We start from the raw sequence: 12,259 nt of genomic DNA on the forward strand, positions 1-12,259 counted from the left end.
TATCTCGACCTGTCGCGTACTACAATCAAATCAGTAACATTTTATCAAACGTCAAAACGCGCGCTTAGTGTGCAAGCTTCTATAAAATACTGGTATGTGACGTCACAATCATTTGACGCGCTTTTTTAGTTTAATCGATATGAAACGATCGATTTAAAATGGGTATCACACATAAAACTAACAAAATACGTGGATTTTTCATATTTTGGAAGACCATATGTTTAAAAATTACTGATAAATAATTTATTTTTGACATGGGCAACATCCCTATTCTGACCTTATATAAACCCCTCTACATAGCTGAAATCCCATTCGTACGAAGCGATTCGCTTCTTCGTTTTTAAATACCTCTTGGAAATTCTACGAAGCCTACGCCAAACCTACAAATACGCTACGCCATTGATATACGCTACGTCAATACATAAACAATTTTATTATAATATTTTTAACCTAACGAAAATTTACTTTGAAATAGAACACCGTGTTGACTTTCAAATAATGATTGTTACTGTACTTCTGTATTGTTGTTGTTGTTGTTGTTGTGTAAAAATGTGTGTCAAGGTTATTAAGAAGGTTTAATTCTCTGTGCTAAGTTATAGTACGCGCCTAGTGAGGCTCGCTGCGCGGACCAATCACAGTAGGTAGTAAACTGTATGGCAATGGGTATATCAGCTGGCGTTACGTTGGTATCCTGCGCCAAGTTGCCTATGTAACACCAAGTATACGTCATCATACGGTACCTGTGTCTGCGCCAGGTCACCGTCACTTGCCACTACTTATGTAGAAACTTTAGAAAATAGAATACTGATATTATATCAATTGTTAAAATACTGTAACATATTATTTCCAGATTGCGTAGTGAAATCTGCGAGAACAGCAAAATACGCTGCAGTGTTTGATGCTAAAGGAGAGTGTCGTCTCGGTCTTGGAGATATGGATATTCATAACCAAATCACCGTTGAGCTTGTAAGTATCTACTTATACTAATTCTAATTAGTGATATTGAATAAGTATATAACCACCTCCTTTTTGGAAGTCGGTTAAAAATATCCTCACTGATGCTTTTTAGGGTTCCGTAGTAAACAAGGAACCCTTATAGTTTCGCCATGTCCGTTCGTCTGTCCGTCCGTCCGTCCGTCCTCGGTTAATCTCAGAGACTATTAGTGCTAGAAATCTGTAATTTGGCATGGGTACAAATATTAATCACGCCGACAAAGTGGCGAAATAAAATTGTGATAAATATTTTTTTTTAGGGTAGCTCCCCTACATGTAAATTGGGGATGAATTTTTTTTTCTTGTCTACCCCATAGTGTGGGGTATCGTTGAATAGGTCTTTTAAAATACTGTGGGTGTGGGAACATCATTTCTCGATTTCTAGATCCGTTTGTTAAATATGATGTTTTAAAGTGCTAATGTTAGAGTTAAATGGTCCCGCCCCCTCTATCAGCCAAATGGTAGTTAGTATATAGGAACGTGAAAAATCTATAATCAATATAATATATGATCAATTTTAAAGGAAAAGTATCATGGCTAAGTAGGGTTCACAGGTTAAGGAGTTATATCTGTTTTTCGAGGTTAATTGTGACTACGGAACCCTACACTGCGCGTGGCCCGCTACGCACTAGGCCGGTTTTTCCACCTCACCTCAAATATCCTCCATACATTTCTATAGATATAGTCCGCGACAGGTCAGGATGGTAATCGGGGAGGGAACGCCCCGCACACCCACACAGCCCCCGCTCTAACCCGGTGCGGGATAGCGCGGGTGACGTGTGGGCGTGCGGGGCGTCTCCCCGCCTCATACCCCGATTGCCATCTCGACCTGTCGCGTACTATACTTAAATCTATCTGACTATTAACTAATCTCGCAGGTAAATCGACACATAAATGTTTTGAAAAGCGCACCGCTCGTTGTCCTTGACGGCAATATACCACTAACAACTATGGACTACGTTCTTGGAATATGTGCACAATTCCAAAAACCAGGTAAGACCACTAGGTACTATTATAAAGACGAAAGTGTGTTTGCTTGTCGGTTCGTCCTTAATCAACGGAACGATGGGTCGACGTGATTCTTTTTCCACAAACGACATTTGGACTTTCCTGAGGCGGAGCGTTGAAACCTAAATCCACGTGAACGAAGGCGCTAACATCATCATCATCATCATCATGATCATTCCATCGCCGGCTCACTCCAGAGCACGGGTCTCCTCTCAGAGTGAGAAGGCTTTGGACATAGTCTACCACGCTTTGAGAACATTATGGAGAACTCTCAGGCATGCAGGTTTGCTCACGATGTTTTCCTTCGACGTTCAAGGAAGTGATACATAATTAATTAAAACGCACATAACTCTGAAAAGTTTGAGGTGCGTGCCCGGGGGCGGGATCGAACCCCCGACCTCCGATTAGGAGGCGGACGTCCTAACTACTACGCTATCACAGCTTATCAGCTAGCGTCATCTAGTTTTAATAATTCGCATCTAAGTACTTCAATCGCAGTAGGTAGATTATACCTTAGGCTTTTTCTAGGCTGTTATTTAGCTAGCTTGAAAACACACATCACGTCTGACTCAATAGGTATTCCGTTGTCAAACGCGAGCAGCCTAGCGAATCTCACAATATCAGCTGTGAAGAGTATGGCCCTGATTACCGCACGTCGATATTTACCATACCGAGCTCTCGTTTGTTTTTGTCTCAAGCTGCTATTCTTATCATACTCCTAGGCTTTTTTCCAGACTTTTATTTAGCTAGATTGAAAACACACATCACATCTGACTCAATAGGTATTCCGTTGTTAAACGCGACCAGCCTAGCGAACCTCACAATATCAGCTGTGAAGCGTAGGTAGGTATGGCCCTGATTACCACACATCCATATTTTACCAAGCTCTCGTTTGTTCGTGTCTCAAGCTGGTATGCTTATCATATTCCTAGGTTTTTTCTAGACTATTATTTAGCTAGATTGAAATCAACTCTCATCACGTCCGACAGAATAGGTGTTTCCATAGTGTCGAACGCGACCTACGAGTATCTAGCGAATTTCACAATATCAGCTGTGACGCGTGTGGCCCTGATTACCGCACGTCGATATTTTTTACCATACCAAGCACTCGTTTGTTTGTGTCTTAAACTGCTATTCTTATTAATATATTCTTTTTTCTAGACTATTATTTAGCTAGATTGAAAACAACACTCTCATCACGTCCGACACAATAGATGTTTCCATTGTCGAATGCGACCTATCAAGCGAATCTCACAATATCTGTGAAGCGTAGGTATGTCCCTGATTACCGCACGTCGATATTTACCATACCATGCTCTCGTTTGTTTGTGTCTCAAGCTGCTATTCTTATTATACTCCTAGGACTTTTCTTGATTATTATTTAGCTAGATTGAAACATCACTGTCATCACGTCCGACACAATAGATGTTTCCATTGTCGAATGCATCTATCTAGCGAATCTCACAATATCAGTTGTGAAGCGTATGGCCCTGATTACCGTACGTAGATATTGACCACACCAAGCTCTCGTATGTCCGTGAATCGTGGTGTCAAGCATAATAATTAAGTATGGCCATATGCATCACATGAAATGTTTTTGTAAAAATGTATAATTTATTGTGCGCGCAAAACAAGTAGTCCAATCTGAAGTTACAACATGACGGTTTGCACGGGTCTTAGAATTAAATACATCTCGGCCCGGCCGAGATCTGTCTTTTATACAATGTGCAGTCATACGCCTCATGTTCACATTGGTCTACTTGTTTTGCGCACGCAATAATACCACAGTCATACCTACGTAATTTTATTATTGATACAAGTTCACCCTTGTGCGATCTCACCAGGTAGTAAGTGGTGATTTAGTCTAAAAAGGAAGCGGGCTAACTTGAAAGGATCGGTGTCGAACGCAATTCAATTTGAAGGCAGCCTTAGGTTGTCTTTCCATTGAAGCGGAGCGGAGATGACGCGTTACTGTACAGGCACTCTTCTACTGCATAAAACTTTTTTAGTGAAAAATAAAAAATAAATTAGATATAAAAATATACCTTTATTGATGAAAATGTTAAGCATCTTAATTTCAAGTGCTTTTAATGACGATTAAAAATTGTTATCATATTTATAGCAAGTCATTCAATCCTAAAGTAATAATTATATTTAATATAAGTATAAATTTATACAGACTATGTGGCGTTAAATACATGAAATTACCAAAGTAAATAAGTCTTTAAATACAACCGACGAGAAATCTGCTCTAATAATTAAGATAACTTAAAAACTTAATATGAATAAACTCAGAAACATACTGTTACCATCATAGTAAATATTTACTAAGCTTATGGATAAAACTAATGAAAACTGAAAACTGAAAAGTATCTTTTAAATATCTGTATAGTAATCATGTGACAAAAAATGGCATATAATAAACAACACAAATAAATTGTCGTATAGCTGTTGCTTCTAAATATACATTTTACTTCTGAAAAATCGATAATAATCGTTATTGAGTGATAGAGAAATACATAGATACGACATAACTACGTAGCATTTATAAAAATTTTTTACAAAAAAAATAAAAACCGACTTCGTTACACAAACACTAAAAATTGAAAAATAATTTAATTTATTACCGATTATATTATGTATACAAGAGTTAATATAGTTCCATAATAATACTTTTTGGTGCCGGTACCAATTAGCTTTAGCTGCGCGAATCGTCTAGACTTCATATTTTTATGGGACTCCACAATGGCACCTCATTGGCACCGACCCCAAAAAATATTATTATGGAACTATATTAACTCTTGTATACATAATATAATCGGTAATAAATTAAATTATTTTTCAATTTTTAGTGTTTGTGTAACGAAGTCGGTTTTTATTTTTTTTGTAAAAAATTTTTATTTCACAATTTTTAGTGGCCCATGGAATTATGCTATGACTGGTTAAAAATCTACTGTTTACTAAGCTATTACACTGATCGCGAGCAATTTACTCTTATCCGTTGAGGAGTTCCAGTATCTATCTTCGAAGATATTCATCAGATCTTCACCAAATTGAAATGGGACCAATTTTGAAGTATACCCTTTCAAACAAAAAAAGAATTTTCAAAATCGGTCCAGGCGTTTTCGAGTAATCGGGGAACATACATAAAAAATAAAAAAAAAAAAAAAAAAAAAAAAAAAGATTCCGACGAATTGAGAACCTCCTCCTTTTTTTGAAGTCGGTTAAAAATGCACTCGTGTGCCAAAGTAGTTCGTTTATTGCCAACTTTTATTGCGTGTAATATCGGTGTTAAATTTTCTTTAAAAAATACTCAATATGAATCTGGGAATAATTATAACATTTATAGTTTTTTGATTGTGTTTTACCTACATTTCAACGAAATTTCTAAATCATTTTAAATAGGTACCACATGTCAAAAATTGCAAAAAATTAAATGTGTGAAAGTAGTTTCGAAAACTGCAATGGGTCGCTAGTAGTACTGAATAAAAACCCAATATTATCTGAAATTTCGGCACTGGGTAGTATGTTACCACAGTTCACTTACTACCCAATGCTCAAAGGCGCTTCGGGCGCGACATCCAGGGGAGACTTTGCTGTCTTACACATAATAGTGCATTTTGATATAAGGGCGGAAAGTGGGTTATAGCAAATCCCGAAGCTCGAGCAAGAGGCGAGGGTTTTCCATGGTTGCAACTAACTTGCAAGTTTATATTAACCCTAACGTTATTTATCACACAACGTTTTTCAATACATTTGAGAAAATCGTTAAATAAACTAGAGATCTAATAAAAAACATTTTTATACTAAATATATTTTTGTCTCAAGATTTGATGGCAAAATACTGTTTTGCGTCAACGCACGCAAAACTTTAACTATAAAGTCTAGCGACCACTAGTACGCCCAATCGAGTCGCATTGTTTGTCTGTACGTAAACACTTCGACTCAGTGGGCCGCGGTTCTTTGTAAGACGCAGTTTTATTGTAATATTATATTGAAGCAAATATTTGCGAATCGATTTGGTGGCCCAATGGACGCTAGACTTAAAAATCACGTCATTCTCTATAGAGATAATTGTATACAATGACGCTATTTTAAATCTTATCAAAATTTTGTGTGCATAAAAATTCACGCCATTGTGATGCAAATACAGTGGAATATTGTGAAATCAGTAAAAAATATAAAACAGATGAGTTTCCAAATGCATCTTCAATTAATACCTAAGCCTAATGATAAAGAGATTGTTAACAACTTTTAGTTGACTGTTTCGTTTTTTGGACGGAAATATTTCAAAATGAGATTCAAAAATATTTTTTTAAGTTGTCCCTTTTTTTCGCCTTTTAGGACATCAGTAAAATACAAAAATATTACATACTGTATGTAAACTTATAAATACATTCAAATTCACATCTTAATTCTAAAAATCCATATTACATATAACAAAAATAATAATAGATTGTCTTTCATCGATTCAGAGATTGGAAATTTTTTGAGTTTGTTTTTACCTACATATTCAAAATTAATTGGTAATATTTTACAGGCTCACGAAGTAAGGTCAATATTTATTATCGCATTATTATAATAATTATTCGGTATCCTTATTACCGAATCTAATGAAGTGTGTAAAATTTAACCACAGCAGGTAATTCTAATTAGAGTGATATAGCTTGAAATGTATTGTAAATGAAAAACCTGACGTCATAAAATGCGTTGCGAAGCAAAAATTACACTATAAAAACTGATTATATAACTATGTGGTGTGCCCCATATATATTAAATTCATACAATAAACTGACCACATTATTACTTTTTGTATTGGATATTTGTTAATGCTCAGTTAAAGATTATCCATCTTATCTGATTTAAACCATGTATAGAATGACCATTCTGTATAAAAATCGTTTTGTATAAGCCTGCCTAAATTATTATGACACTGGACATCAAGTTGTAAGCTTTAGTATTTAGTACTACGTAGAGGTTCTACATAAAGTTTGCTTTGTATTAAATCACGATTTGGCTCACAAATGTGAACATCAATTTCTATTCGTCTTTCATTATTTCTTATTTTTACGAATCTTTGTTTATTGTTAGGCTAAAGGAAACGTAGGGTACAACGACCTCTACGAGTAGCATACATACTTGTGCGCCGAAAAACGTAATTAATTCCTGAAGTAACCGATTTGCTGCTGTTGGTGCAACTGGTGGCGCAGCTGATGCAGCGCGTGCTCGGGCTGGCTGTGCTGCATCTGTGCCACGAGGTTCTTCGCCTCCAAGCGCATCTCGTACAACTTGCGCGCCTCCAGGAACAACAAGACTGCTGCCAAACCTGTCAATGATGATGTTGTCTTGTCAAAAATAAATTGTTCATACAGTGGTAATTTAAAAGAAAAATAATATCAGCCTTTGTTGAAGAGATCATTGTTTAAAAGATAGTACTAAATAATTATCTTCACACAGTACTAGATCGATGTTCAGGCAAAATATAATCAATTAAAGTAACATTTAATTTTTTTAATATCTTACCAAACAATATGAAGGCAATAACGGCAAATACATATGACCACGATAAAACATTAAAAGAAGGATACAGGAGCCAATCGCGGCGGTAGCAGTTGCCTCCGTATATAGCCACAGCCAAAAACAGGAATACACCTTAAAAATAACAAATACTTAGAATTTAGTTACATTAGTACTGATTCTGAGCACATTTAAATTTTAGAATATTTGCATCTTCTTCTTACTAATGTAATATGAAAAGGACAGACAAAGTTTAAGTTTAAAATTTAATTTAAAGCTGTCAAACCTAGTGACTTGCAAGTTGCAAGCCTATTGTTTAAATTTGTAGCATTCACTAGTCTTTAAATGTAAATTTCATGTCTGTCAAAAAGATGCAGATAGTCTAAAATTAGTTTAGAGAAAGACAACAGAATCGGCGCCATCATTCATATTATTACACTTATTATAAATGCGAAAGTGTTTGTTGGTTTGTTGGTTTGTCCTTCAATCACGTCACAACTGTGCAATGGATTGTATTGTATTGTATATAATTGGATTGGAGTGACATAGGCTACTTTTTATCCCGGAAAATCAAAGAGTTCCCACAGGATTTTTGAAAACCTAATTCCACACAGACGAAGTCGCGGCCATCAGCTAGAATTATTATATTTACATTATATTACTGGGGGGGAACTTACTTGATAATGCCACCATTATAAAGGAAAAAGAGACAAAGATCCATTCATATCTCAAAACAGTGCGGAGCGGCATCCGCACTATCACACAGGCCAGCAGAACTTGGGCCATGAACGACATTATCAATCCAAGAGTCACAAATGTTTGCACGGCCATCAGCCAACCCGGCAGCAGCCATTCCCGGATAACATACAGCTCCTACAAGCAACAGATTAGTAAAAAATTATTCTTTTCAAGGTTTTGTATATTTACGAGCGTGCGTGAACACTACCTTGTGGTTACGTCGTATATACAAGCACATTGCGTAAGACTCAATTTACATTGAAAGGGAATGGAAGCGAATTTCTAAAATATCACATAGCATTTGACTTTTAGTTTAGGGTTGAATTTTCTAAAATCCCTTCTCAGCGGATGCCTACGTCATAATAGCTATCTGCATGCCAAATTTCAGCCCAATCCGTCCAGTAGTTTCAGCTGTGCGTTGATAGATCAATGTCAGTCACCTTTTCCTTTTATATATTTAGATAAGTGTTTCAGTTATGCAGTAAACTTCCTACCCATATCCCAAATAATGTTAATATATGTAGTAAAATAAAATAAAGAACATTTAAGTTGCTTACTTGACCAAAAATATAGTGGCATCCATGGAAATATTTGTCATACTGATAGGATGGAAATCTGAATCGTTCAAAGCAATACTCCCAGAGACCCATATGCTTGAATGAAGAGAACATCTCTGGATAAGATTCTATCCAATATGGTCCCGCAAAGGACAATAGCAAGAATAATCCTGCTATATAAGTGATACTCGCTCCAATTAGGGTTGCATCTATGAAAAATTTTACTTATTAATAATTATTGTCAATATCAAACTTGATAATAGACCACCATTTGTTGAAACACTCTAGTAGATGTCAAAAGGTGCATAAACCCCACGCTAATATCTATGTAGCCTATGTTGCTATGCCTATGTGTCACATACTAGCATGAAAGTCTTCACTTTATAAGATACAATTGTATGACCTATCTGGAATTTTATAATATTTTTGATTATTATCTGAATGCCAATCTCGACTTTGCCTTCAGCTACCTACAAGATAAAATTATGATTTGTTATGTCTAGCTTTAACAGACTATATTAACATGTTGCCTTTTGAAAAGTGTAATTGCTGATTCTCTTCTCAGTAGAGGCCGGTTTCACAACCGGTGGTAGTCATGTGGTAGTCTTGAGGTTTGACCAAGTAGACTAATATCGGGTTCAATATTAAGTCTACCTGTAATCACTTGATATGTTATTTAGCAACATTGTTATTTGTCAATAAGACCGTACAATATTGACAAAAATAAAGCTGGTAACTTATCGAAAAAATTGGATACAGAAAGATTGGTTTGAAGCAGAACGTAAACCCTCATACAGTAAACAAAAGTCATTTGATTTCGATTTTATAAACGAAATGTAAGATATAAGTTCTATAGTCCTATTCCTGCATTATTATTATTATTCCATTAGTATTTTTCGATATTATCTGAAGAATAAACAAATACATAAAGGGCGTGCCCACAATTCACTTACTAGAAGCCTTCGGGTATTCATTATTACCCTCTGCAGTCATGATTATAACTTAACTTTTAACTCTACGTTCTCAGTCAGAAAGCCTGCCGCCTGCGTTTGATGATTATTTTTGCTACAAATTACGGCTTATATATTTCATTCAATCCCTATAAACCTTAAACTTCTATTTATTATTTCAAACGATTCCAAAATGCAACTAAACCATAAACAAGAATGAGAAAAAGAAACAAACGAAACGAAAGCGGTTGCGAAAATTTTTACCAATTCAGTGTTGCCACTGCCATGCCATGCCTGGGTCATGCATGGGTCCGATCTGTCCGTTGCGCGTTGGGCGTTGGTCGAAAGTTACGATGTTTGCTTAAAAGAAAAAGTCACATTTTTACTGCAAAAGTTAGTTCTCATCACATGTCCGACAAGGCTCTCTTGGCACTTGAATGACATTGACGGAGGGCGCTGTTGGAGAACCATTCCAACTTCTTTGTGGAGAACAAAAAAAGCTTAGAATATTCAAATACGGCCAAAGGGGACACTTATCGGCAACGTTAGTTCCGATTTTCGCCACGCGCCAAGATAGCCTTGTTGCACTGTAATGTCGGTCCATTGCTTAGAGTATATTTTAATCGTAGATAGAGTAACAAAGGTAGATACAGGAACGTTTGCTTTCTCATTCACACTAAAAAGAGAGCACAGATAAAGTTACTAATGTGATAAACAGAGACGCAGCTAACCTATTTTTTGTCCCTTATCGTGTAACTGGTTTTTTTCAAGAATACATACAAGGAATGCAACTTTAGTTGCAAAACAAACCATGAGAATTCGTGGCGTAATTGTATTTCTCATTAGTTATTTACTTGTTTTCATATAAAAAACGTTTAATACAAATATTGTTGATCGGTTACTACAAATGTTGACAAATGTTAAACAATGGTAATAATTGTCGTGTTATTCATCTCGCGTCGTGCTATCACTATCTCATACGTGGTTACACAGTACTTCAATCTACCTCATCTACGATTTTAATGGTCCATTTTAGACGGTCACCATATTTTTATTTTTTCAACTGGCTTTATGACTCTGGTTTCTAGCTCTTTTCAACCTAACACCACACCCGCGCCGCTACAAAAAAAGAAGCTTTATAATTCATATTATTTACTAGATAATGCCCGCGACTTCGTCCGCGTGGATTTAGGTTTTTGAAAATACCGTGGGATATCTTTCATTTTCCGGGATAAAAAGTAGCCTATGCCCTTCCCCGGGATGCAAGCTATCTCTGTACCAAATTTCGTCAAAATCGGTTAAACGGTTGAGCCGTGAAAAGCTAGCAGATAGACAGACAGACACACTCGCATTTATAATATTAGTATGGAAGTATAGATATGGATTATAAACCCAATCTTGAATTGAACCAAGTCGCCTATTTTAAACTATCCCGTGGCTCTTCCATTCTACGTGACGAATTGCATTGTGATTGAAAATATTAATATCTAGAAATCACCATTCGCAACTTTTACGTCACGTAAAATGGCGTCCACGCGCATTAGCAATTTGCGGGGCTTATAGTATTAGAAGGCTGTAATGCGGAACTCCAGTTTTTCGACTTATGACTTTTATCAGTTATTTTTTTAGAAATTTAAATAGGCATGCCTAATATAAATCGCGGCCTCGCGGCACGTAAGTCTAGCGCTGAACGAAACGTGGAGGTATAGCTGGGGGCCGGGCCCCGCGCCACGGTAATGTTAATATTACCGTGCCCGCGCACTTCCAGTGTACAGTTGCGTTCTGAATTGTATTGTTATTGATGTTAACTTTTGTTGTTTTTCCAATCAGATGTTGATTTTTAGCTAAATACCATTAATTACTGGCTCCCCCACACAGCCGCGTTATTATCGGTCGATAATATCGCATGCGTTATTGCGATATCTGTTTTCAGTACATTTTGTATTAGGATGGTCATTGGTCATGTAGTTACACACTGCTGCGATAATAACGCCGCAATGGAAGTAGGACGTATTATCGCAGCAGTGTGTAACTACATGACCATCCTAATACAAAATGTACTGAAAACAGATATCGCAATAACGCATGCTATATTATCGACCTATAATAACGCGCCTGTGTGGGGGAGCCTTAATGCGATTTATACCTAGCGGTAATAGATTGAAGCGGTTCATTTGAACAAAAAGCAAAATACCATGACCTTATGTCAAAAAAAAGGTACAATAAGTACCTGACCAAGCATGATAACTGATAAACTAACACGGTCGTGAATAATTTCAATGTCACGGAATTTATTTATTTATTAACTATTGATAACTAGATCTAATTTTAAGTTTTCACGGGCGTACTGGTACATAATATCTATGCACCAGCGAGTATTCATAAGTCCATGGCACCAGCACTCCCTTTGTTAAAACTTAATCATTAATAAAACTAGCTTCAATAAAATGAAATCTCACTGTCTAAAGAAAGAAGTCAAACTAACTCAGTAAATGA

At 36.3% G+C, this 12,259-nt stretch overlaps 2 protein-coding genes across 3 annotated transcripts in view; one reads left to right on the forward strand and one right to left on the reverse strand.

Moving 5' to 3' along the window:
- LOC117996789 (uncharacterized) overlaps positions 1 to 12,259 on the forward strand; it is a 155,759-nt gene that overhangs the window by 130,857 nt on the left and 12,643 nt on the right. For both annotated transcript variants that reach the window (XM_069498306.1, XM_034984926.2), the window contains exons 9-10: positions 851 to 966; positions 1,872 to 1,986. In XM_069498306.1, the coding sequence (XP_069354407.1) occupies positions 851 to 966; positions 1,872 to 1,986 (231 nt within the window). The remainder of the gene's footprint in view (positions 1 to 850; positions 967 to 1,871; positions 1,987 to 12,259) is intronic.
- pck (Claudin superfamily protein pickel) lies at positions 5,232 to 10,006 on the reverse strand. Its single transcript, XM_069498332.1, has 5 exons — positions 9,767 to 10,006; positions 8,814 to 9,022; positions 8,196 to 8,391; positions 7,525 to 7,653; positions 5,232 to 7,327 (listed from the first exon to the last, which is right to left on the reverse strand). The coding sequence occupies exons 1-5, from the start codon at positions 9,804 to 9,806 to the stop codon at positions 7,161 to 7,163; spliced, it is 741 nt and encodes a 246-aa protein (XP_069354433.1). The 5' UTR covers positions 9,807 to 10,006; the 3' UTR covers positions 5,232 to 7,160.

Source organism: Maniola hyperantus, chromosome 4 (assembly GCF_902806685.2).
Source record: "Maniola hyperantus chromosome 4, iAphHyp1.2, whole genome shotgun sequence".
Lineage (NCBI taxonomy): Eukaryota > Metazoa > Arthropoda > Insecta > Lepidoptera > Nymphalidae > Maniola > Maniola hyperantus.

Bases quoted from the DNA above. Each gene is read 5' to 3' on its own strand.
- pck (XM_069498332.1), bottom strand. From the start codon at position 9,806: ATGACTGCAGAGGGTAATAATGAATACCCGAAGGCTTCTA. The intron at 8,392-8,813 runs GTAAGCAACTTA...TGTTGCTTGTAG, and splicing joins GCCACTATATTTTTGGTCAA to GAGCTGTATGTTATCCGGGA. The intron at 7,328-7,524 runs GTAAGATATTAA...CATCATTGACAG, and splicing joins TATTGCCTTCATATTGTTTG to GTTTGGCAGCAGTCTTGTTG.